This window comes from Varanus komodoensis, unplaced genomic scaffold, assembly GCF_004798865.1.
Source record: "Varanus komodoensis strain SLA01 unplaced genomic scaffold, ASM479886v1 scaffold23, whole genome shotgun sequence".
NCBI classification, from domain to species: Eukaryota; Metazoa; Chordata; class Lepidosauria; order Squamata; family Varanidae; genus Varanus; species Varanus komodoensis.
The window spans coordinates 12,072,583-12,100,019 of NW_025335627.1; the positions used below are offsets into that span (position 1 = coordinate 12,072,583).

Genomic DNA, 27,437 nt, shown 5'->3' on the forward strand with positions numbered 1-27,437 from the left:
CAATCCGTAAATACAAAATAAGGGTGCTTTTTGCTTGACTTAATCTTGAACAGGTAGATTTGGCAAAAAGCTATTTCTGCAGTCTTTAAATTAGCCTTAGAGCTGCTACCTCTTCCCACTGTGTCCTATAAACTATTCAGAGACAGTCATTTTTTTCTAATTGGAACTCATTCCAAATAACTAGTATAAAGGCTGCAAAGATAGTAAAAAATACATACCTTATCAGAGAAAGCAATTTAAGGATACTAGAAATCTGTTCAGATGGAGTCATTTTGCATTAACAGATTAATTTTGCATTTTAAAAAGTGAGTATGATTCTGTAAGATTGCCTTCTATTAAATGGTCCTAAGGCCCATCACATCACCTGGCAGGGCCAAGTTCTATTTTCCCCATGTCCTGTTGGGATTACAAGGATGTAGACATCTTAACATCTAGTCAGCCTCCCCCGCCCCTACCATTTCCCCACTCAACTTTTTTGTGTAACATCATGCTTAATTAAGTGATTTGGAGATTCCTAAAGCTTGCATATATTGACCTTTCAATTGGGTATTGTTAGATTTTATTTATTCATGTCCTGTGCCATTTTTGTCTAGCAAGAAGCCCAAGGAGGCTTACATGATCCTCCTGCCCTCCATTTTATGCTCACAACAACCCTCTAAGGCAGGGGTCCTCAAACTTTTTCAACAGGGGGCCAGTTGAAAGGTGGCGGTGGCAAGCGCGGGCTGGTAAGGCAGGGGGTGCCCACGGGCGCACGCGGCGAGGCAGCGGCTTGCTCACTCAGAGATCTCCGAGTCCAAAACGATCTCCAAGAGAGCAAGGTGCCGCCGGGTGTGCGCGCGAGGCAGCAGCTTGCTTACTTGGAGATCATTTTCTCCGAGTAAGTCCAAAATGATCTCCGAGCAAACGAGGCAGCAGCGAGTGCGGGGAGTCCAAAACCTCTGAGGCGGGACGGGTCCCACCATGAAGTAGTTTGAAGACCCATGCTCTAAGGTATGTTAGGCTGAGAGTTTGTGCCTGATCCAGAGTCACCCAGTAAGAAGACTTCTAAGTACTAGTCTGGCACAGTAACCACTATGTTAAACTGATACTCAATGTGGATTTTTAAAATTTCCCATATGGCCAGCACTGCAGCCTCTTTTAGCAAAAAGAATTTAAATGTTTCTGTAGTTTCAAAATAATCTCTTCTAATGTACCATTATATTTCTTATATTGGGTTTGTGATTTATTTTTGGTAAATAATAGGTCACCTATAGCACTTCCCATATATTAACTCTATATAAATTTCAAATTTTCTTTGAGGGAAGTACATTCCTTCATAAAACAAAAGAGTATGGAAAAGCAGTGATAAATATGTAATGACATTTGACAACATCATGAAATGAAACAAGGTGGCTTAATCTTGCTGAATTTCTTACTACTTCAAAGCATTCTATGTTGCATATATATTCAAAGTTCATTTAAACATGGGAGAAAATTTATATATTATCACTAAAGAATCACAATGCATAGAAATAGTCTCGCATGTGTAAAACTTTTAATTTTACATCATGTTTATACACAATCAGTATATATATTACACTGAACACAATTACCAAATGCACAGTGGACAGATGGCCTTAAATAAATTTTTACTTGTATTCATATAGTAGAAACCTAATGAGGCCACAAAATCACTTAAAATAAAAAGGCATAATGGTTAACTGCTGGACTCTGGTTTCATTCTTTAGCAAATGGAGGGTTCTTCAATTGCCTTTGCTCCTTCTGTTACAGCTTTCACACATTTAGCCATTGTTTGTGATGCTCTACTAATAGGATCTGCAAAAACAAACATGTTTTAAAGACATATTCAGTAAATACATCTTGTATCAGTAATTAAAATATTGAATACAGAAGTAATAACATTAGGAGACAATTATTTGTGTTTAAGCATAAGACACACAAGTAGGACTTGTTACCTGTCATATAGAAGTCTTTAACTGTGATCTGGGGTGGAACAAGAGGATCTGCCAGAAGCTTCTGATTTACTGCCTGCAATTGAAGGAATGAATAACAAATAAAGCCCCAGATACCAAATTGAAATGCATCTGTATTTTGAATCAATCGAGGAATATAAAATTCATTACACACTGGAGAACCTTTACTTTAGGTCAAGAGAAACTTTAACTACCAATTCTAATCTAGAAATCTTATTTACAAGTACCTGTCACATTTTTGTTACTTCTAAAAACTGCTGTGTGTGCTTTAGCTGCAAGGAAACTTCAAGCTAAAGAAATGAAAACGACCAGGGTAGTTGGTGTGATAGAATGGTTAATAGTATAGTCCTTGATAGTATAGTTAATTTTACTGTACTGAGTACAATACTTTTTAATCAGAATGATTAAGGTAGACACATTCTACATAGGAATCTTTATTGTAATCTTTCTCATAAGTTTTATATGGAAAGTTTACCTGGAAGTTGTAAATTTTGATGACGGGAAAGAAGAAAGAATGAAGCAGTTTGGGAATATGGTTATTCTCATATGCCATGTAGTACATTGTACACAGTTAAAGCTCATTATACCTTGGACAGCTCATTTGCTTGACTAAAGTAGTTGGCTTCCTCCACATCATCATATCGCACCAAGTTAGGAGATACTTCTTCTAATCTGTGCCTCACTTGATCAAGAGTATCATAAGGAAGGGTCATGCCAGCCACCTGAACAATGAAGTGAGAAGGGAAGAACAAGCTTAAAATGAAGTGTAGATGTGTTCCCCTTCTGTTAACACTTAATATTTACAACAGAAGTACTTTGGAATTATTATAATTTTGGAGGCATTGTGACCAGTTTCATATGGTTATCATATTAACTAAAGATAGTTACTGGACTGTACAATGCAACAAAATAGAATTTCTTCTTGGTATAAATACAATGCAAAGGGAAAAGGCTGACATACAGTGTTGTTTAGCCCCAAATTTTATAATAGCAGCATTGAATACCTAATTATATTCCAAGCAATAAAGCTGAGCCCAGTCTGCTACCAGTCTTCTCTGGGAAATCCCATGTCAAACAAGTGCATTTAATTATCTAGTCCACAACCATGATTTTAGCAGAATTTGCTGGATTCCAGGCTCAGCTCTCATAACTCAAGCAAATACATTTCACAACTGAATATAGGAATCTATAAAAGCTGAGGAATATAGACAGCCTGTAGTCCAAAATATCTGGAGGACTATAACTCCCATCAGCCCTAAGCAACACAGCCAATAGTGAAGTATCATGGAGTGGTAAGGCAAAACATTTAGAGATCCACAAATTGCCCATCTCTACTGGAAGCTTTTACTTGCATTCTGTACCAATTATCTTTCAAAGACTTACAGTCCAATGAAGCTGCCAAATGTTTGAACAGAGAAACTCAGGTCAGGGAGCTGATGCGATTAGTTCCCAAAGAGTATGTTTCAAGTAGGAAGTTCTTCCACCATCTTCCCAACAACTATTTAAAGCTGTGAGGCAATGGCAGAAGAGAAGTCCAGACTAAGCAGTTTATGGCTCTGGCTTCTGAAGAGAACCAATGCCACCTTTGGCAACTCTTATTTTGTCCTACATGACTTTGTCTTTAATATTAAGTTTTAAAACAACTTAATGCCTTAACAGATTGCATAAATGCAGCAAATACAATGCAGCTACTAGAAACTACCAGTTTTATTTCACTTGCAGTACCTCAGAGAGTGCTCTAATAATCCTCCAGTCCTCTCTCGCCATGCCAGGTGGTGTTACTGCTAGTCTGGTTTGCTGAGCTCTGCCTTCAGTGTTTACATAGGTTGCAGTCTTTTCTGTATATGCTGCTCCTGGAAAAATAACATCAGCCATAGGAGCTCCTACATCACCATGGTGCCCTGGAAAAGAGTGCAACAGACATGTCAATAGTAATGGAAAAATTCATAACTTCAATGCATGTGTGTATAATTTATGTATCTAGTTCACTTAGACCTATATAATCTATCTCTAATCAGCTGCCTTTAGCATTATCATTCTTCTCCAATGCTACATTTGCCTTTCTGAGTGGAGTTAGCAAATTAGTTCTTGTATTTGGATATTCTGTTTTTACCTCTTTAGCTTTAAAACATTTTTGCTATATACCATTATATTCAAGAAATTGCTTGCAGCTGTCACTACAGATTTTGAGGCTTTTTAAGACACTATACGTACTTAATATTAAACCAGGCATAAGTGCCTGTAAAAGGTTTCGGAAGGATTTCTCAATATATTCCCCAGCTGTATTGCTAGAAATCTTTCCCAATGCCAACAAACATTTGCTTCCTCAATAACTGTATGTATCCTGAATATACACCATGCTAAGTACAGCATATTCTTATTCTGTGTTCCTTTATTCTCAGCTATTATCGTATCCCTTACTACCCATGGGATATAATCTGCACTAGTTTTAGCTCTACTCATGGTTTGTTATGTCTAAACCTAGTCAGAAGCTATGCTTAGTGGTTTGCTTTACAGACAGGATCAGCCAGTTGAGAGTTAAAAAGTTAAAAAGCTCTTCAGCATTTTCTTCAATAGAGTATTAAAGGTGCAATCCTGTAACCACTAAGTAGTATCAATGAGTTCAGTTAAGCATGTGCAGAATAGCTGCCTATCTAATTCTGTCAAATTATATTCTTGCCAAGACTTATTACCCAGTATAGGACAACACCTACCCAGTTCTTACAAGATAAGTCAAAGAGTTCAGGTAAGTAAACTGAGATAGCTATTTAGGGGGTTTTTCTGAGCTATTCCAAGAGTTCTTCTGTGGCTTTATATAATCAGGTCTCCTATCTTTATTAGTTACCTATCTCAAATGTTTTCAGCTGCAGGGTCTCAGAAACACCCACATTTGTAATGGAATATGCAAGGTAAACAGTGCAGTTAAGAGTGCCTGCATTTGTTAGGGGCAAACCAAGCATGCCAAGAAATATTTAATGTTTTCAATTTCTTCTGTGTGGAGGCCTTTAGCAAGATGAACATAAGCTACTTCTTGGTCTTCACGTCATGAAAGCTGAATATGGAAGGTGCTACAATTTTGCATAGTTCTGGGGGCTAATAAAGCAAACATTTATCAGCTATACTTTTGGGAAAGGCAGGAGAAGAATGGGGAAATGCTTTGTACTTTTTAAGCACTTGCTTGATACGGTGAGCTTATGGTGCTACTTACCCTGGTAGATGATAAAGCAACCCTTGGGCAAATCCTGTCGAGTAACACAACCTGCATCAGCCCCTAAGAGATAGAGCATTTTCGGAGGATTCTTCCGGATTGCATCCACTCCTGGTTTGTAACCTAGATCAAGAGCAGCAACTTGGCTTGCAACCCTACAGAGACAGAAATTACTTCTCATTTAATTATTTCTTCAACTGATGGTTAAAGAGTTCAAGAACCCATTCCTGTAACCTTATCAATGTCCCTTGTTACTATTTGGTACAGTAAAAGTATGTCTTGCTAAAAAGAAAACAGGACAAAAGAACATATCCAGAAAAAGGATATTAAAGACATTGTCCCATGGAAGAAATTGTAAGCCCTAGAAGGAGGGGCTTAGGTGCATCCAGTGAAAAGTGGGAAAAGCAGCAGAAGTGATCTATTCCTCCCACTCCACATTTTTACTAGGCCATTTCTGCCCATCTGGTAATGGTGCTTCAGAGTGGAAGAGCAGGAAACAGGAATGGCTTCAGAAGCACCTGCATTCTGGCTGTTTCGCTCTTCTCTGCCTGCCCCTCAGAAAGTAGCCAGAACAGTTTGTTCTGTACCAGAAAGGCAGGGGCGGTGAGTTAAAACTCCCATTCCCAGCTCTGTGGTCAGAGTACTAGCTCCGTTCTCAGAGCTGGGAATCTAAGCCATCCTTGGCCTCTCAGACTATGTCTAGAGGCCACTGGTGGGAAACACAGAAACAGAGCGAGTCAGAAGAGAAGAGGCCATCTAGTCTGACCCCCAGCTCTAGCCAGCTCTGCTTGCAACATGCCTATCATGTGCATGCCCAACCTATCTTTGAACACTGGATCATTCATTCCCTCAAAGTACAAACTTTTAGACAATAATGCAAACAAATTGTATTCACTGGAACAACCTTACCGATCCTATAGAACAGCTGAAGGTCTAGCTTAAAAAACAAAACAAAAACAAAAACAAAAAAACACCAGAATTCAGGTTAGGGTACAAACAATTGTATTAACAGCTTCAAGAGATCTGGGATATGTAATAATATCCACCTTATTAGATGCAAGCATTCCTTTCATTCCATCAGGCCAATACAGTTTTTAAATGAAAAAAAGATTTTTACAGCATTACAGAAACACTTTTTTCTAATAAGTTTTTCCTACATTTATCATGGGAAAATGCTGACCTTTTATAACAAAGCTACGGCTAAGTGGTGACAATAATTTATGGATAGTTTCCTATCAATGTGAGCTATTTCTAAAATGTTGAGGGATATGAAACTAAGTAACCCATTCAGTCCCATAGCAAGACATACTTTGAATAATTATTGGAAGTACTTTCCAATAATTCTAAGTTATAACTATATAGAAAATACATGCAAATATTTAGGCATATATAAGTGCAGGGAAAGAGGTAAACTGCATAAATGACAAATGAATTCTTGTATCTGATGCTGTGTTCATGTTTTGGATATTACATTCATTGCACTGGAATCCTGTGGGAAAACAGCATTTATAAATGTAATAAAAGTATGTTCCATTCTGAAAATAAGTTTGCATTTTGTTCTAATCATATTTAGGCATGTTCTGCCAGACATATTGCCAGGTTATGCCTCCTTCTGACTACTTGTGTACTCTGCTTTAATTGTCATAATGCTTGTTCCTGTATCAAAGCCACAACTTAGTATCCATTATTTCCTAACAATTCTCTACTTTACACTTGAGATGTAGCTAACAGGGTTGTCATAAGCCTTCATCCTTCATGCCTATCATTTGGGGTGGGAAGAGTTAACAAGCTTGAGCAAACCTGTGAAGAATGTTCATGACCTTCCAGTCAGCACCAACTCCACTCTTTGTCCTAGCATTTTCTGCCATGGTAGAAATGGCTGAAAGAATAGCTGCTCCATCACTACGCTGAAGTGCTGTACTGCCAACCACCACCATTGGCTTTTTAGCTTGGCTCAGTTCCTGTGTTGGTGAGGCAAGAAAGCAGAAAATCAATACCCAGCTAGAGTACTGAACCAAGAGATCCATTTTTTAAAAGTTTTAAACAGATGCAATGATTTTTTTAATACTACCTTGCTGAATGGGTGCTTTTCCGAAGCAATGTCTAGAAGTATCTGAGGGGAATCTCCCAGATGTTCATATGTGTAAGTCAAATCAACTTGGCTGCCCACAAGAGCCACTTTGAGTTCATTGTGTAGCCAGCTAACAATGGAGGAAAAGGCAACACAATATTAAGATGCAAGGTTTTACAATGTGTGAACTCTCAATTTCATTTTTTTGCACTGCACTGCAACTTCTGTAGAAGTTGTTGCTGTTCTTTATTTCATTACTATACTACCCCAGAGTCAAAGCTCTCTGGGCAGTTTCAAGAGTTCATAACAGATAATAAAATGCAATAAGATATATAAAAATCAGAAATACATTAAAGCAGTTAAAACCAAACAATAACAAAGAAAAAACACCTGGGTTAGGCAATCCCCTCAAGCCCTGTCCTGAAAAGCCTTGGCATAAAGGGCCATCCTAACCTGGTGCTGAAAAGAAAAAAATGGTACCAGTCAAGCCACAGTAGGGAGGGTGTTCCATAAGTGGGGGGGGGGGCGGCTATTACAAAGAAATCCTCCCCCTTGCTTCCCTCAGTCAGCAATTCCAAGACCCAAGAAGTTGGGTGTAGTGTGTCTGAGTAGACTGCAGATGGGGGAGGCATTTCAACAGGTATTATGGTCCTAAGCCATGTAAGGCTTTTTAGGTTAAAATAAGCAACCTGAATTGGGCCCAGAAGCATACAGGCAGCCAATGCAAGCAGACCAGAACTGGTCTTATGTGTTTGGACCTGCAGGTCCCCAGTTATTAATCTGACTGCCCCATTCTGCACCAGCTGCAGCTTCTGAACCACCTCCAAGGGCAGCCCCACATACAGTGCACTACAGTAATCTATTTAACAGATTGCCAGAGCATAGACTAGTGAAGCCTTGTCCAGATAGGGATATAGCTGGGCCACCAGCTGAAGCTGGTAGAAAGTAATCCAAGCCCACTAAGATCAACTGAGCCCTGAGTAAGAGCAGAACCACTGCAATGCAGTGCTCCCAACTCCCATCTCAGCCAGCTGCCCAAGGAGGATATCATTGTCAATTTTACTGAAAACCACCAATATATCCAGCAGTATCAACAGGATCACACTCCCCCATTTCTACTGTCATACATCATACAAGATTGTTTCCATGCCAAAACAGGCCTGAAACTCAACTAATAGGAATCCAGATAATCAGTCTCCTCCAAGAGTGCCTGGAGTTGATTAGCAACCACCTCTCAAGACTTTGTCTAAGAAAGTAATATTTGCTACTGGCCTAAAGTTCCAATCTTTCAGGTCAAAGGAAGATTTCTTGAATTCTCTCACCACCACTTCTTTAAGGCAGCACGGGACCACTCCCTCTCACAAAAAAGCATTAATTACCTCCCTAGCCAAGCCTGTTACCCCTTCCTTGCTAGATGTCATATGCCAGGAGGGGCAAAGATCCAGCACAGAGGTACTTGCACAAACCTGTCCAAGCACTTTGTCTACATCCTTGAATGGTACCAAATGAAACTCATCCAATAAAACTGGACCTGGCTGTGCTCTGTATATCCACAAATTCAGCTGCTTTAACTCTGGAGTACAAGTTCCGGCAGATGCAAAAGATTTTTTTCATGGAAGTGCCAGTGAGTGCCAGGCCTGAAATGGTTCTAAGAAGTCCCTGGGGCCCTCTAACATGAAAGCCCCAGAAAACCTCAAAAAGCTCTGCTTTTGTTGTCTCTTTGTCACCCTTCATTGCCTGAAAATATACCTAACTGTATATACATAATAGGTTTTTCTTTACTGGAGTTTTCCTCCATCTGCAGTTATTGAACTTGACAGATATACTGAACATGATGACAAGTATTAGCCTGTAATTAAAGGCAGTATATACCATCCATACATATTCAAGGCTTTGGATTCATCTTCCCAACCCTGAAAGGATTAGCAGGCTCTCAAGCTGCATCAGAAGATGTTTTTGAAGTTGCCCAGAACTTCAGAGGCAGTTCATTAGGCAGTATGGAACACCTTATTAAGGACGAGAATTCAATCTTAAAGCACAGAGAAAACCCAACAAGTGCACCTTTGGAAAAGTACCCACTTTTTCTTTATGATGCCAAGAGAAACAGTCCATTCAACACACTTGTTCCATTGACACAATAACTGTAGTCACCATGACATTAACCTCAGATCAAATTTAACTTCCAGTTTCACAACTGGTAGTACCATGTAGGTGAAAATCCAACATGGCCTTCCAAGATGTCATTCTAAGTTTGCAGTCTAATAACATGGAACTACAAACCTCTTTCGAATTCTGGCATTGAACAGTGGCGCCTCAAAGCGTGGGTTGGTGCCAACCAAAAGCAGGATATCTGCTTCTTCTACTCCTGCAATCTTGGTATTTAGTAAGTAGTTAGATCGCAGGTCAGTCCTAAAAACAGAATGAAAAAAACAATCAGCAAAACTATAATTGCAATAAGGAGTTCAAATGACTTTTTCATAGATAGTTCTAGCAAGAATTTTATCTTAAGTTTAAAAGGAATCAAGGTATCAAAATGCTAAATGCAAGTAATTTGCACTGCAGATCTGACTTCTACTGAGCAAGATAAACTAACAGAGAACATAAAAGTAACTGCTGGGCCACACTAAAGCCCTATCTAGTCCAGCATTCTGTTTCCACAGTAGCCAACTAGATATCTATGAGAAGACCACAAACAGAATATGAGTGTCACAGTACCTACCCACTACTGTTCTCCAGGAACTGGTATCAAGAGACATATTGCCTCCAACACAGAACAGAATACATGAGCATCACGACGAATACCATAGCCTTGTCCTCAATTTGTACTATCCCCTTTAAAGCCATTTTACATTGGGGGCTATCACTACATCTTGAGGTAAATGCCACTGTGTTTAATAGTACTTTTATCTGTCTGATTTTCTACCATTCTGCATTCTAGTATTATGAAAGGACAAAATCCCTTTATCTAATTTCTCTATACTATGCATAACTTGACTTGCCTTCCCTTTACCTAAGTTAAAAATCCCAAAACACTGTAATCCTTCCTCACAGGCAAGTTGATCCAACCCCCTGGCCACCTGGGAGGTCCTTCTCTGAACTTTCTCCAGTTTTACAATATCCTTTTTGAGGTGCAAAGACCAGAACTGTACACAGAATTTCAAAAGTGAATGCACTGCACATTTTCATAAAGGCACTGTGATATTTTCTCTCTCTCCTAGTGATTCCCAGGAGGAAATTTGCCTTTTTCACTGTATCCATACATTTTCATCAAGCTTTCCAACACAAACCTCAAATCCCTTCTTTGGTCAGTCACCCCAGTTCAGACCCATCAAACACACACACACACACACACACACACACACACCACCCTGTCTATCATGATGCCCTCTATATATTTTGGATTACAATTCCCATCAAACAGCATGAAGAAAAATGCTGTGAGTTTCAGTCCAAACCATCTGGAAGGAATCAGGTACTCAGGCAATCAGATACATAGGAAATCAGAATTGCTTGCCTTGACAAGCATCACTTTATGCTTATGCTGAACCACATGTCCATTTCCCCAGTTTGGAGGTATCATTTCTGAGCAATAGGAGCATTTTCCCTTTGTAAAAGGGCTTGCAACTTTATACTGTAAGATGAAATGCAGTAAGTAGTACAGCACTTTATGCAGAACTGCCTGGAAGCCCAAAACAGAAAGAAACCTACATTGCTATAGAAACCTACACTGGTCTCTAACAAAGGGTACACAAATTTCTCTACTATACAAGCTTCTATTATTATCATGGTATACTGACCAACCCTGAGTGATCTAAGAATATGCTTTCAAGCCCTTATTCAGTTATCTCACCCAGCTCCCGAAGTAGGGAAAACTTCTTCAGTGCACAAGTTGTCGGAGTTAACTCTATTTAGCAAGTCTTTGAGAGATACTAGTGCTTCTGCATCCACCAGTCCTCCTGCAATTCCAGCTACATCATTACCCTGGCAAACTTGCAACTGCAAAGAAGAAACACAAAGCACCATGGGGTGATAATCAATTTGCTGCTATAATCTAATGCATGCTTTCTGAGAAAAAAAAAATACTGTCAGTCTTAGAGAATCGGAACTTCCACAAAACACAGAAAAACAGAATAAGGTAAACAAAAAACAGGTTATTACAGTTATAAGCTGCCAAGTAATTCAAATAGTCTCTCTAGGCAGCATACATCAGTAAAATTAACTGTTGCAATTAACAGTAACAGAACAATTAAAACCAGCATTAAAATATAAGTAACAAATTATTAATAGAGCCAAGATCAGTTAAAAAACATGTTTAGGTAAGTTGGACAACCAAATTTACTAAAATACAATAAAAATAAACATCCAACATCCATTATTAAAATCAATTATTAAAATGGGTGACGAGATTTTTTGCCCGGTGCTGAAATGAAAGCAAAGTTGGCACCAGGTGAAGTTCTCTGGGAAGCCTGTTCCACAGGTGCAGGAGCAGCCATCAAAAAGGCCCTTCTATTTACCACCCCTCTCACCTTGAGGGATGGCACATTCAGAAGGGCCTTTTGCCCAGATCATCACGGACAAGTAGGCATGTACAGGAGAAGGCAGTCCTTCAGGTAGGCAGGTCCTAAGCCTTTTAGGGCTTTATATGTTAAAACAGGCACTTGAAATTGGGTCCAGGCTTCAAATGGTAACCAATGTAGTTATAAGATTGGTGTTATGTTGGCCCATGAACTAGCGCCAGATACTAATCATGTGACCCTATTCCAAGCCAGTTGAAGTCTCCAGACTGTCTTTCAAAGGCACGATCCATAGAGCACATTGCAGTAATCTAACCTGGATGTTACCAGTGCATGAGTGACTATGGCCGGGCTCTGTCTATCCAGATAGGGGCATAGTTGGTATATATGGTATATGTAACACAACTGAAAGGAGTTTCTGGCCACTGAGTCACGAATCCCCTTGGGCTGCTGGATCCAGGAGCACCTCCAAGCTGCTGAATGTGTCCTTGAAGGCAAGTGCAACCCTGTCCAGGATAGGGAAATGGCCATCCCGCCCAGCAGACAAGCCACCTACTAACAGCACTTCCATCTTGTCTGGATTGAATTTCAGTTTAATTTTTATTTATTTATTTATTTATTTTATATTGCAATTTATATCCTGCCTTTTTCCTACAAAGGGCTCAAGGCAGCTTACATCATTCTCCTCCTCCATCTTATCCCCACAACAACAACCCTGTGAGGTAAGTTGGGCTGAGAGTCTGTGACAGACCCAAAGTCACCCAGTTGGCTCCATGGCTGAGCGGGGACTAGAACCCAGGTCGTCTGAGTCCCGGTCCCATGCTCTTAACCACTACACCACACTGGCTCTCCTCATCCATGATCCTCATCCAGTCCATTATCAAGCCCGAACACTGATTCAGAACAAAGACTGCTTACTTGGATCAGATGTAACGGAGAGGTAGAGCCGAGTATTGTCAGAATATCGCTGACACCTCAGCGCAAACCTCCAGATGACCTCTCCCAGCAGTTTCATGTACATGTTAAACAGCATAGGGGACAGTATGGAGCCCTGGGGCAGAGTAACTGTCCCTCTGCACCACCTTCTGGACACAGTCAGCCAGGTAGGAATGGAACCACTGCAAAGCAGGGCCCCAACCCACAATCCAGCCAACCTGCCCAGAAGGATACCCATGGTTTCCAGAGAGCATACAGGGTGTTTATTTCTGTAAAAAAAATCCAAACAGTTGTGCATTGAAAAAAAACGAGATTTCAAATATAAAATATGGCACTGGGAATGCAAAAGAGCTTTTCATGACCCACAATGCACAGCATGTCCTTGAACTAGTCCTTAACTTACAAGGGCTAGTTAAGAGCCAGTTCAAGAACATGCCTTCCATTGTGTAATGCAAGTAACCATTGAATTCTGAAGCACAGAAAGCAACAATCCCCCACATTATAAGAACCATTAAGGAAGCAATGGATCTTATTTGTAATTTGCTTTCAAAAGTTCAAGAAGTTCTGTTAAAAGTTTGTAGGCCTGCATTTAACAGTATACAGTATTGTTGAAAGAAAATGTTCTTACCACTCCTGCCACCCGGCTCAAGGCATCTTCCCAAGATACACAAGTAAACAACCCCTCTTCATTTTTTATCATTGGCTGAATGAGACGTTGACGTTTCAGACCATCATAAGCAAATCTGGAGAATAAAGACCAAGCTAATGATATAAAGCAACTACAAATGATGTCCCTCTAAAACCTGCTACCTCAACTTTGAACAGACTACCTCCTTCTCAAAACTAAGAGCAGCCATTTCTTTTTAAAAAGTGTTTTTTAAAAATTGTAGCAGATAGGTTTCCAGTGTTTGTTCATCTGGAACCAACATTCTAGTACAAATGGTACTTAGAAAAAGGCAGGAAGCCTATTACTCTTGTCTTTGTAACAATTTAAAAATTAAACAAATATTGTATGCACAATTTTGATGAACAGTAGCAACATTCCAACAATATGATCAAGTATTTCAGGAGAAAACAGCAGTCTGCACTTTTCTTGAGAAAAGGGTACCCCTAAACGGGGTTATAACTAAAGAGGAGTTTGACAGCCTCTGTGCAGCAACAGGAATATCATCAAGGAGTATACCAACGTTCTCAAGTACTAAATTTTCAAATACCGAGACAAAGAAAGTCCTGCAATTGTCTTTTTTACAACATGGTTCCTAAGAAGATAGTCAATAATATACAAAGACCTTGTTTTATCAGATATCCATTCTTCATTGATATCTTCATGTAGTCTTGGCAAAATTCTCATCACTTCTCCAGTGCGAGTGCTCACTATAATGTTACTCCCTACTGCATCAAGAACATCAATGGATTCTGTCTTCCTAAGGGAAGAGCACAGCATCCCATCATCACAATTCTGGACATGGATTACAGGTGCAACTAATCTTTTATGATTGCAGAACAGCAGTCAGCAACCAACTAATCTAACCCTAAATTCAACTTGTAAAGGACCACCACTCATTACTACTACACTTCCTTGATGCTTCAAAATTGTACCCTGAGCATCCTTAAGTGATCAGCACATCTGCTCCTATAATGAAGTATTCTCATGTGGAATAACAAAACAGTGATGTCACCATCTGGCATGAACTCACTCGTGCATGGTTCTGAAAAAAAAAAAAGAGTTCTGCCTAACTTATGGTGGGCAAATAATTCCAGTTTAGCAATGTGACAGAGAAGGCCTGAGATGGAGAAGGAGGGAGGCAAGGGTTAACGAAGCTGAGAGATATCATGCTGACACAGATGGCCTCCGAGGCTGCACGTAGCTAGGGAATTGCTGCAGGTCTGGAGTTTGTCATGGACAGACGCAACCTCAGCGGGGAGGGGCAGGGTGCTGAAGTTAGCACCTAGGTCAGAGAAAGAAGATTGGCTTTGATGTCAGACCTGGCAACAAAGGAGCTGATTGTGCAGGAGGGGATAAAAAGGAGAGCTGACAAACAGCATGCACGCCTGGGAGAGAGAGGTCTGCCAGTGGATGCCGAAGCCCTGGAATGGAAGCCCCGCTACTCCTGAGAAGACCGATAAGTACTAGGGAAGTGTTAGGATTTTTGATCAGCTAGCTGTTTTTGTTTTAAGGCTTCGGTGGCCAAATGAAATAAGAGATATGACTACTTGTAACGTTTTACTTGGTTGCTGCTATCCACTTTCCCCCTCCCCACACCCTTAACCTTACTGTTGTGTAACGTGTAGTGTATGTGTTGTGGTTGTATTGTTAATTATTGTGGAATAAAATCCCTTTCCTCCAAGTCTTGGGCCACTGTGTGCTGAATCCAGTGTAGGTTGGCTCTTTAGGGAGAAAACCTGGGCTACTGGAGCCCCAGAGGCTGCTAGGAAGGGGGAACTCTTGGCGGTGGGGTTGGGGGGAGTTTTACCCAGCTGTTACAAGCAAATATTGCTTCCTCTACTCTAGAAAACAATGCCAAGGAATATGTTTTGTAGGTCCATCCACCATTTATTATAAATTCTTATATCAACTCAGTTTTGGTGGGATCCTAGTGATACTCAAAAGATTCAAAGGTTTCAAATATACAGCAAGAGCCAGGAAAAACAAATTAGCATATTTGAAATGGCATAACAAAGATTATACTCAATATGACACGTTATAGATCAAGTAGAGATACATGCCTTGTCTCCCATGGTCGAGAGGTAAACGCATAGGGCTTGGAGGTAAGGGCACCTACTGGGCAAATATCAATTATATTGCCTGATAACTCAGACATGAACATTTTTTCAATATAAGTCCCAACTTGCATCTCATTGCCTCTTCCTGTAGTTCCTAGATCATCAACACCTGCAATCTCACTTGCAAACCTGGTAAGACAAAACATAGCAACATAGTAATATATTAAATGCCATAGTTTGTGGTTGTTTTGTCCAGTGTGCCACCGCAGAGAAGGCCCTTCTCCAGGTAGCCACCCTCCTAATCTTCTTCAAGGAGGGCTCTCTAAGGACCTTCGTCTCAGATCTTATGGGGTGGGAGACTCCTTCAGATACCCAGGTCCTAAGCCACTGATGGCGAACCTTTTAGAGACCGGGTGCCCAAACTGCAACTCAGAACCCACTTATTTATCGCAAAGTGCCAACACTGCAAGAAAACCTGAACTTGCTGACCACCAGCACAAGGGGGCAACGATCCGCTGACCACCAGCTTTTGGCCAGCCCTGAAAAAGGCATCTGAGTGTATTTCCTACCTTAGTGTATTTCCTACCTTTCCTACCTTCTGCTAAAATCACAGCCAATCCAAGCAAATCCTTGGCAGCTCACTGACCGGCCAAGTGAAAGCTCCGAGTCCAGGCTAATGAGAGACCAGGCTAATAAGTGACGTCATTGCCTGGCACCCTTAATCTTTCCAAATATGCACATGGCTGCTGGGGTGATTGCTTGCCGACAGAGAGGGTTGTGAGTGCCCCTTTGGGCACGTGTGCCATAGGTTTGCCATCACTGTCCTAAGCTGTTTAGGGCATTATAGGTCTATACCAGCTTTATAATGGCTTTATAGGTCATTTATAATAAATATAATAAAGTGATAAAAAAACAAGTTTAGACATTCCTAAATCTGAAAAAAGACTTAATAAATGTAAAATACTGTATCAAATTAAAATTACCCTGCACCAGTTTATCAGCCAGTCAAAATACTACACAGTAGATGAGCTTCAGTCTCTTAAGTTTCACTTATTCTGGAAAGGCACTAAAAGTTTCACATCCAGTGAATATATACATATGCATTCCTTAATTCTAGTTGTAGAGATGCTATTTCACTTAAGCAGATGAGCCTAGTCCTGGCCTTTGTAGAGTACCCCAAGTAAATGTCTATCAAAGGTCAAACACATGATCAACTTGAAACCATACATATTTATTATGTAGAAGTGGATCATAATCAGCTTCCTTTATACATCCATGCAAGACCATAAATTTCCTCAGCAATTCTTTTTGATAACCATAAGTATTTTCACTTATGCAACATACAGCATTCTACAGTTTCCTTTACTTTTCTAATTTTCAGCAAAGAATACCTCTTCTTTGCCAATTGACCATAATGGACACCACTGGCTCTTGACTCTGGCTCTTGGGTCACCTAATCAATATTGTTTAGGTGTTCCATAACCAGGTATCTACTGGTACTATCAGTAGTATTCATCCAAATAAATTATGCTCTGAGTACACTTTTGTTATTGGATGACTTGGGTCTATCTAGTGTGCCAGACCACTACGCAAACAGTTTAAATACCCAAGTAAAACTTTAGTCAAATGTGCACTAATGAATTACCCCATTCCCAAAACAAAAGCATGTATAACAATGTCAGTAAACAAGACAGCACAACAATTACCGGATGCATCGAGTGCACTGTATGCACCGGGTCATGATAGTTTTCACAAGGGGGCCAATGTTCTTGTCTTCCACTGCACGTTTGCCTTCCAGGAATCTGCTCCTGTCACTGCCAAACATCATTGACTGGTCCTAAAGAGAATTGTCCAAAAACGTATTAACATTTGTGTCTAAGAAGCAGAGCTTCACTCCAAACAGCATTTAAAAAATTTAAAATCTATACCTGAAGGTCACATTCCCCTCCCTGATCACAGATGGGACAGTCCAATGGATGGTTTGCCAACAAGAACTCCATTACACCCTCTCTGTTGAAGATCAACAAATGAAAGATGCATGTTTATTTAGCATTTAATGTATTATAGACACATTTTAAACTAGGAATTTATGAAAAAATAATTTCTTTAAAAACAGTTCATTTTGAAAATTTTATGTACCCTTCTTCCCTTAGAAAGTCTGTTTGTTACAACTACCTTACGTATTTTAATACATTTTTAAAGAAGACTTCTGAAAACCTTATAAATTAGATTTGTATACTTTTCTAACAATGAAGACTAAACATGTAATCTTATGCATGCTTACTTGAGCTAATGTCATACTTTATTCATAAATATGCACAGGATTGCATTGCAAATTGCACACAGAGGCAGCTTACCTTGCTTTCCGGGTCTTCTCAGAATTTGTCAGAATATTCCAGCCCTTCATTACTGGCATGGCACAAGCAGCTACTGGCTACACATCCATAGAAAGATACATCAGTATTAAATTTATGAATAAAAATTCTCATGTAGTGGCAGAGAATTAACAGTTGAATGCCTCTACTATGAACACTGCACAATCAGTATCATAATACGCTTATATGTATCTATTGCGCAGTAACATTTGGAATATCATGTTATATCTGGTCTCCTAATCTCAGAGGATATTGTAGAACTGAAAAGGTGCAAAAAAGAGCAACCAAAATGATCTAGGGGTTAGAGCAAAATCCTCAAGCATTAAGGGCCATAATTGACAGGGAAGGGCTGGATGGACATGAATGGACCCGCTGGAATCTGCCACCAGTCAGGAGAACTAGAGCCCGCTGGGAGACTGCCGCTGCTGCAGCCCACAAAGATCACCATGAAAAGGCAAAGCGCAACCTGGTCATAACCATAATCCAGTAAAGCTCCTGTACCTGCTTTCCTTTACTCTCGCCTTTTCATTACCCTTTTGTATTTTATTCCCTAACTGGAAACCTGTAGGCAGACACTGACTCAAATTTTATTTGCACTGTACTTACAAAAGTTAGGGGCTTAATAAATGTTAAATAATGATCATGCGCAGAAAGAGAGTAAGAAGTTTTATCCCTTTCCTATAAAACTAAAACTGAGGCATTCAATTAAATTGGCCGATTCAAGACAAAGGCAATTCATCTTAACACAACACAGTATTTGAAATTTCCAAAAATGGCTGTAGCTTAAGAGGGCTTTAAAAGGAACTGGACAAATACATGGAGGATAATCAGCAGCTATCAGCCATAATAATTAGCAATAGATGCATTAGCATTATTGCCTATATACCAGCTATTTTGCCATTGCCTCTGCAAAATTACAGACTTCCACACATCTAGAACACAACAACAAATATATATGCTTTAATAACCTTGGGGGCCTTCTCTATCTCCACAAGACACATCCTACAATTTCCAGCCACTGACAACCTGTCATGATAGCAAAAGCGAGGGATCTGCATTCCAACTTTTTCACATGCCTAGACAAAGGACAAAACAAAGCAGTGTTAAAGAACATGTTGTTTAATCTGCTTCCAAATAAATATAACATAGTGTTCCATATATAAAATTTCAAAGAGTTAGAACTAGTAAGATTTTCAATCCAATACACTTAATGTTTGCAGTTGATTTGTACTACTGAGCCACATTCTGAAATAAATATATGCTTCCATAAGAAGCCTCCAATACACTTGGAAAGAATGTTTTAGCAGGCATTACAGGATCAAAATGCTAAAGCAGTATAACTGCGAGCAATAAGCTATACTGTTTAACTTCCAGACCAATAGGGATAGTTCAGATTCAGAATGCAACCACATACAGAATCCTAACTTGCACAGAAATAATAGATTTGCCTTGCCTATACTTTCTGTCACATCTAATTATGTGTTTTCAGGACCAATAGCTCTGCAAGGTAACACACTGGAACATAGAACAGGCCACCGCAGTAGTCTTGGAGACTTAGTTGCTGACAACCAATGAACCCTTGGATCACTCTTTCATTACATCATGCTATGCAGAAAAAAATACACTGACTCAGCTGAAATGAAGAAAAGGATATTAGACAATTTCAGAAAATTCTAAAATCACAGTTAGGTACATACTGCTCTCCAAACTGCATTCCTTTTGGCTTCATTCTCCACAGCAATTCCATTCTAACATATCCATAGAGACTATGCCATGATCATGCAGCTCTAAAAGGGGCAGATACTACTCCCTAAGAAATGGCAGCAGTACTGTAAATTCAGTATTAAAAGTCATCAGTAATACAACAAGTGAAAGAAAGCAGTTATGCTTGCTTACAGGTACCAAATAAGAAAAAACAAAGCATCTCAAGACAGCTCTTCCAAGCACCTCAGTAGAAGTCCAGGAAGGAAAGTGTTGAACCATTTGCATGTAATAATGGGGGCACACTGCCTACAGCTCACCTGCAATTTCTGTTTTCCCTCACCAACCCACATTTGGCTCCTTTGCAGCTTGTGCAGTGTACTGCATTGTGTTGTTTAGGTGCTATCAATTCAGCGGTTCACTCACAGTTTAGCAGTTAACCACCGAACAAGCCAGAAGTCAGGATTTGGACATCATATACAACACCTTATAAAGGAGCTGATTAGTGAGAGTAAAGGCAGAAATGGCATGCAAGCTGCACTCACACATGACAAAACCTCTGTTTTTAGCTTGATAGACTAGCATCATTTATGAACAAAAGAAACCCCTAGAACAAAATACGAGGTGAAAAAATGCTGACAGTTCTGAAAGGAACCAAGAAAACACAATGTTACTTCATAAGTAATATAATGGAACCAATTATCAGAGGAGAGAACAAAGTTGCGCATATGAAGTTTCTTTCCATACAGATTTCGAATAATGAAATTATTTAAGATTTAAAGATACAAAAATTATGTAACTAATTGTTTCTAACAAAAATATGAATGGAAGCAAAAAGGACTATAGAGCCCAAATTCACTCTACCTGAAGTACTGTAGTTCCTGGAGGTACCAGGACAGGATGTCCATCAACAAAAACCTCTATCAGGTTGCTAGCTGCTGTAGCTGTGGTGCGTACTGAAAGACACAAGCATAAAATAGGGACATAATTATTTAATGCTCAAAAGTCAACATGAAACTAATAAAAAGGCTAGGTAATTTGACACATATGACATGACATGCCATGCCAAACCACAATAAATGACCAGCAATGTGCAAACTATGTTGAAGGTAAAGGGCAGTGCATCTATAAAACTGAATGTTTAGAATATAACTCCTTTTATATGTTTTCATTTTATTTATATTCACCTTTTTCCTTTCAAGGAACTAAAAAGTGGCTTATATAATTCTCTTTTTCCTCTCCATCTTATCCTCACAACAAGCCCGTGAAGTAGGATGGGCTGAGAGTCAGTGACTGACCCGAAGTCACCCAGTCAGCTCCATGGCTGAGCAGGGACTAGAACATGAAGCTCCCAGTTCTACACTGCTAACCACTATACCACACTGGCTCTCCTTTTACATTGGAGAACCTGGAAGACCTCTTTGGAAAGGATGCAAGAAGCACCTAGACCATGGGTCCTCAAACTACGGCCTGTGGGCCGAATCTGGCCTGCCATGCCCATTTATCCAGCCCACCTCAGAGGTTTTGGACTCACTTGGAGAAAACCATCTCCGAGCAAATCCAAAACCTCTGAGCCAGTGCAGGCACAGAAACTGAGGAGTGAGCCGGCACATGCACCAAATTGCAAAAACTCAGCTGCACGTGCGTTGGCTCCCCCCTCCCCCACGCCACATTGCACACATATATAGAGCAGGAATACGGAGCAGGAAACAGAAGAGAGGCAGGCAGAAGAGAGAGACGAAGAAAAAGATGAAGATGGCGAAGGTGAAGAAACGAAAAAAGGATCGAAAGTAAGAAAATACAACTTTTAAAATCTATTTTTAATTATGCAAGCCATGGGCAGCCAGCCACACGGCCTTCTCCGTGCGAGCAAGCCACTGCCTTGCCTCACCAGCCCATGCCCACCACCACCACCTTTCATCTGGCCCCCTGTTGAAGTTTGAGGACCCCTGACCTAGACAAGACTCAGTCTGCAAACACACTGCTAGACAATGGTATCTTCACATGAGAGGGAAACATGCTGCTAGGGCAGCCTCTTTTCAGTCCTAGCAATTGAATGGAACCTCCAGACATGCAGTAAGATGGGAATGTTTACTGAAGGACTCAAGGCTGATATCACTGTGAAGGATTAAATGAAACAAGCCATGAAGTTGATTAATGTGTCTTGGTGGATTGTTTAATGAAGGACCTGACTGTCAATCATTTTTCCCTGTGCCTTTTTAATGGTCATTTGCTGACTGGGTTTACCTCACTTTATCAATACTACTATAGCAAACTCTCATTTCTGACTGAATGCCAAACATTGTATGTCCAAATGTTTCATAGTTAAAAAATGCTTTGTTTATAAAATTTATGAACTGGATGTGCAATTGCTGGTTATTTATTGTGGTTCAAAATAATTTTGCATATTTTAGATTCACTAGCACTAAGAGCACAGTAACAGAATGAACAAGCTTATATTGCCCAAGCTCATATTGGCAAGAACCTAACCTGAATTCAAGTTGTCAGTCCTCTAAATGCTGAGAACTAGCACACTGACTGAAATATTTTAGGACCCTGGTAATAGCCAATATGAAATGCAATGTTCAGCTGATTTTACATACCAAACTGACCTTACAAGAAGAAATAGAAAAGCATCATTTCATTCCATAGCATGGCATTATAATTTCTGAGCTGTAGTTATACCACAAATGGTAAAAAGAAAATGGAAGAACACCACAAATCCAAACTGGGTGTTCTTCTTGAGCATTAAAGTGAAACCTATTCTCTCCCACCTTTATTAAAATAGTTTTTAAAATATGATTTCTGCTTCCTGCCATATTATTATTTCTGACATATTTTTATAACAGTTTAAATATCAGTTAGATCCAGCAAGCACCTCCCACAGATGGAATATTTCCTTCCATCAATAGGAAACTTCTGATCCAGTTGAGTTTTTACACTGGCTGAAAAGTGCAGTTTTTCCTAACAGGATTAATCACTGAAATTTGTTTTTGTGCAAAAGTCTACCTCTTAGTCCTAGATCCTTTAATGACAATTCATGTAGTTTCCAATATCAAATGTCTGCAGCCATCACAGGATGCACTTGATCAGCCTCAAGGTTTTTGATGCAAGATTTGTGAATCATTAAATCAGTAATGAATATTACATTAAAAACTGGAAGAAATTATCGTATGTAAATATAAAAAGGCAACTTACTGCATCCCTTAGTATTCTGAGTGACACCAGCTATGGCCTTGCGGACAGCAGGGAGTCGCAACATGGTGCTGGAGAGAAATGTTAACATTAAACATTAAGATAAAGTTCAAGCAATAGCTTTCTGAGTTAGACTGTTAAGAACGGAAAAGAGCAAGTTAAGCAAGGTTTTTAAAGTATATTTTTACACCAATGCTATTAGACACCTCCAATATTTACGCAGATATACACAGCTATCCAGTGAAGCATTAACACTAATGTAATTAAGTTGCCCCAGAATGAATAACCTCTAATGCAACACCAATAGCATTAGCTAGTCCAAAGCATTTTCCTAAAAATTCCATTTTGCCAGCTCAGGCTATTACTGTGGTGCTAGAGGTAATTTATGGATAGCTAGTATCACACTGGATACTGCCCATTCTCACAAACATAAGATTCAGACATATCCTTATTCTCTATTTATGCTAAAGTAGCAAAGAAATGTCTACATTTTGCATAGCGATGCTTAATGCAAGGATTCTACATGTAAGTGCATGTGCGCGCACAGTAATTGCAGGTCTGCTACTAACGTCACTGAAAAAACTGAAGCAGGACATTCTGTGGACCTGAAATGCAAAATTATGACTGAATACTTCTGTGATTCATCTCTATGAAATCGCTCTGAAATGAAATGAAAATGAAATGAAGACTCTGGAATGTACTTCCCAGAGAGGTACACCTGGTGCCAAGTTCATACTCATTTCAGCACCAGGCCAAAACCTTTTTATTTAAACAGTATTTTAAAATTAACAGCTTTTAAGTTTAGTTGCTCTGTTTCATGATTTGTTTTGTTCTGTTTATTGAAATTGTTGTTTTCAATTGTTTTTAAACATGGTAATCCGTCCTGAGATTTTGTAGGATAGGATGGCATACAGAAGCTTTTAATAAATTAATAAATAAATATGAAATACATCTATATACTATTTTCTATCCTGTATTATTTGAGAACTCACTACCTTAATCAAACACTAATCTACAATCTGGATATACACTGATTTGTAGCTCAAACTCTTCAAATAATTGGAATGTGTGGTGCTCTGAAAGCAGAAAGACCCAGGAATGCCACACGGCTGCTTACTTATTTTTTCAAGCTGAGTATCAGACAGATGACGTTTCCAAGACAAAACATCATACACAGAAGAGGTACAATACTCTAAGTTTAACTCATTCTTTTTTTCTGAAGGGTTTCATCCATTTTGCCCCAACAAAAAGGCGAATAAGACAACTGCAAACCTGTCCACCTGGGCTGTTTAAAGCTGGGGATGTAAACCAGAGCACATTTGTAGGCAAGAAGTGTTATAAAACACTGCAGCTTTCTTCCCCTCTTTGCAGCTTCATTCCTTAATCAGTCATGTACAATATGGCTCTTCATCCAGAAACACATACAAATGTTTGAACTACTTGAGAGAACACTTTGCAAGCAGGGTTTTCACATGGCTAACTTTAAACAGTTCATCAATTGTTCTGACACTGCCCTGTAGGATGATCCCACTGACTAGTTCCTGCTGGGCAGGTAACAGGTATTACATATACTGTTCTTGCTATCCTTTTCCATCATTGCTGCCTTAGCACTGTATGAAAATTTATGAATAAGCTACTTCCAGCTACTTATCTGGCCAGGGCGACTTCTTTTATATTGTTATTTATTTTATATTGTTAATTTTATATTGTTATTTTTATATTTTATTGTATTTTATTTGTGCTGTGAGCCGCCCCGAGGCAGCATGGAAATGTTTTAATAAATAAATAAATAAATAAGTGTTGCCACTACTGAAGTTCTCATGGCTCAGTGAAAAGTGCTAAATCAAATGCAGCACTTCTGAAAGTCAGATACCCTTCGAAGTGTACCAAAGAAGGTCCAAGAAAGTAACACCAGTTCTGGTCCACTTGCATAGGCTGCCTATGTACTTCTAAGCCTATTTCAAGGTGTTGCTTTTAACTTAAAGTTGTACATAGTTCAGGGCTATGTAGCTGCAATACTTGACAAAACATTTCTCCCAAACACAATCTACACTCAACATCTGAGGCCATCCTCCAGGGTGGCTCATGGTGACAACAAGAAGAAGGCCTTCTCTGTGGTTATTCTCAAATTATGAAATTATTCTGCTCACCTGGCACCAACTTTACAACTCCTTCCAGCACTAGGCTAAGATCTCCTTCTACTGCAAGGCATTTAACAGCTCTAAACAGCACTTGGTGAGGTGGTATGATCAACTATCTTAGCTCTTTAAGTTGCTATAAATGTTTTTAATATCTTGTGAAACTTAGTTTTTACTGGGTTTTATATTTTATATTGTATTTTATCAATTGTACACTACCCAGAGTGCTCTGGATATTGGGCTGTATTGAAATAAAATTAATAACAGTTATAACCTACATTAATAATACATGTCCAAACTGCTTTGTAATGTATATTTATTTATTTATTAAAAACTTTTGTATGCTGTCCTATTATACAAGATCTCAGGACGGCTTACGATATGTTCTATCCACAATCAGTTGCAGCATCCTCTGCAGTACTAAACTACAACACAACTTAGCCACAACAATCTTCTGAACATGAAGTACAAGTGGATGGATGCAAACAGCTGTTAAGTTACCAGGAGAGTGTTGATAGTTCTAGGATGTGTATTAGCTACTTCTGTTGCCCTGGAAAGAAGATGAATAAAGAAATCTATAGCAATATTCCCCTCCTCATAAAAAAGTGCAGCCTGCAGTGCAACCTTAAGCAGAGACTCTACATAGGTCAACTACTTAGGTTTTAATAGCACAGAGGTGTTTTAAATTGAGCCAAGACCAACACACCAAAGTTTTCTGTTATCAATAACTAGATCCCACACATCTTGGAGTAGGCTGCTAAAGTGACCACATATAATACAGAGCAGGGTTCCCACCTTGAATACACATGCAGAAGATGAAATATGGAATTTCAGCAAAAGAGCATGCCCTTAATTTTCAATTATCGCTTTTGCAAAACTGCTACTATAGAAAGGTACAGCAGCACCTTTGTACTTACTACCAGTATGCACAATAATATGAAGAGAGCACATGACTAAATGGCTAGATGTCGTAAACATTCCCACTACAGTAGAGTAGGATGTAAATTATTGCAGAATAACTGGCAAATATTGTAGAGATAAGATTCCAATTCCAAACCAGTCCCATCAACCTTGTCAGTATATACTTACAATAGGAGAAAAGAGGGAACTGGGTTTGGCACTTTGTTCTATCACATGCAGCCTGTTTATACAGTGGTACCTCGGTTCATGAACGCCTCAGTTCACAACCAAATTCATGAACAAACATTTCAGAAAAATTTTGCCTCAGGTCACAAACTCCGCATCAGGTGACAACCACAATCATGGCCGTTTCTGCATAAACATGATTGTGATCGCAGCCATCTTCCCTGCATGAGCACAACTGCGGCCATCTCCCCCCCACCAAGTGTGATTGCTATCACACGATTATCATTTGGACTCTCCCTCCAAACAATTACCTCCCCCCACCCAGGTTAGTGTTCTCTACTGTACTGTACTTTGTTACTTTGTTGTTCTTTGTCACTTTGTTTCAAATTTTTGTGATAAAAATATTTCTAGAATGGATTGACCTTACTTACATTGAACCTTATGGGGAAATTTGACTTTGTTTGTGGCCAGAGTCATGGAATGGATTAAGTTCGTGAAACAAGGTACCACTGCAATTCCGTCAAATGCTCTGCCATCTCAGCAGGGGAGATGGTTTACAAACAAGGCAACACAAACCTGGCATTTTCAATGACATTTCAGGAGCGGGGAGGGGTGGAATTTAAGCAGCAATCTTAAAGAAGTTCACTAAGAAGCACTGCGAATTTCAAAGAGCAATCGGCAGTTGAACTCAAATGGCATAAAAGTCTTCAAAGGGAACTTGCAATGCTCAACTGCTGGATCTGAGTTTCCCAAGAAATCGGACTCTGTTCAACAAAGGTTTAATCTGGACCGTGGGTTTCTCTTAGCAAATGAGGATTACCACCACCGACTGTGAATTCGTCACTTCCCCCATGTACGTTTCTTCTCTGCAGACCACTTACATGCGTGCTTTTCCAGCCCCACCGTTTGCAATACATTTCCCCGCACTCCTTGTGCCTCTTTCTCAACTATCTGAGGATAATGCACCTGATGAAACGGCCTCTCCCAACAGGTAAACTAATGCTGCGATAAACCCACTTGTCTTTAACGGGCCCGCAAGACCTTCGTTTCGTATTAATGCACCAACGCCGGGGGGGTGGGAGGGGGGCGCTGAAGGAAGCCCTCCGGCCTTCACCACAGCGGGGCGCTCCAAACGAGGAAGGTCAGCGGCAGGCCGCAAGGACGCCGAGAGGGGACCGAGGCAGCCGTCCCCCAGCCAAGGGCGCCGCGCTGGTTAGGAGGAGCGCCCGTCCCTGCCCACCGAGAGGCTTCCCCCACGGCGCTGAGGGGGCGAGGACAGAAGCGCCTCTAAGGCTCTTCGCTGCCCACCCTCGCATTACCTCCTCCTCCGCGGCCGGGGGGCTCCGGCCCTAGCGACCTGCAAGCCACCACCGCCGCCTCCCGAACCTTCTCCTTTGAGATAATATGGCGGCGGCCTCGGCGATTTCCGTGACGCGCTCGGTAATCTTCGACTCTTCGGACCAGCTGACAAAAAACTACGCAATTTCCTTTTCTCCTGTTTTTTTTTTTTTCTGTG

At 40.0% G+C, this 27,437-nt stretch overlaps 1 protein-coding gene across 2 annotated transcripts; it reads right to left on the reverse strand.

Moving 5' to 3' along the window:
- Positions 1-1,517: 1,517 nt before the first annotated feature.
- Positions 1,518-27,378, reverse strand: NDUFS1 (NADH:ubiquinone oxidoreductase core subunit S1). 2 transcript variants are annotated; one of them, XM_044432089.1, is made up of 19 exons: positions 27,241-27,378; positions 22,701-22,768; positions 20,367-20,458; positions 18,770-18,877; positions 17,784-17,860; positions 17,355-17,436; positions 17,133-17,263; positions 15,430-15,615; positions 13,992-14,126; positions 13,331-13,445; positions 11,103-11,248; positions 9,533-9,661; positions 7,253-7,382; positions 6,982-7,142; positions 5,182-5,336; positions 3,699-3,874; positions 2,561-2,695; positions 1,956-2,028; positions 1,518-1,815 (listed from the first exon to the last, which is right to left on the reverse strand). In XM_044432089.1, the coding sequence occupies exons 2-19, from the start codon at positions 22,762-22,764 to the stop codon at positions 1,724-1,726; spliced, it is 2,187 nt and encodes a 728-aa protein (XP_044288024.1). In that variant the 5' UTR covers positions 22,765-22,768; positions 27,241-27,378; the 3' UTR covers positions 1,518-1,723. The 2 variants fall into 2 exon arrangements, with proteins under 2 accessions (XP_044288024.1, XP_044288025.1); XM_044432090.1 differs by lacking the exon at positions 27,241-27,378 and adding an exon at positions 26,803-26,924.
- Positions 27,379-27,437: the final 59 nt, after the last annotated feature.

Excerpts from the sequence above, each read along its gene's own strand:
- NDUFS1 (XM_044432089.1), bottom strand. The coding sequence starts at position 22,764 with ATGTTGCGACTCCCTGCTGTCCGCAAGGCCATAGCTGGTGTCACTCAG. Across the intron at positions 18,878-20,366 it reads CAGGAACTACAGTACTTCAG|GCATGTGAAAAAGTTGGAAT; the intron begins GTAGAGTGAATT and ends TCCTTTGTCTAG. Across the intron at positions 17,264-17,354 it reads GAGGGGAATGTGACCTTCAG|GACCAGTCAATGATGTTTGG; the intron begins GTATAGATTTTA and ends AATTCTCTTTAG.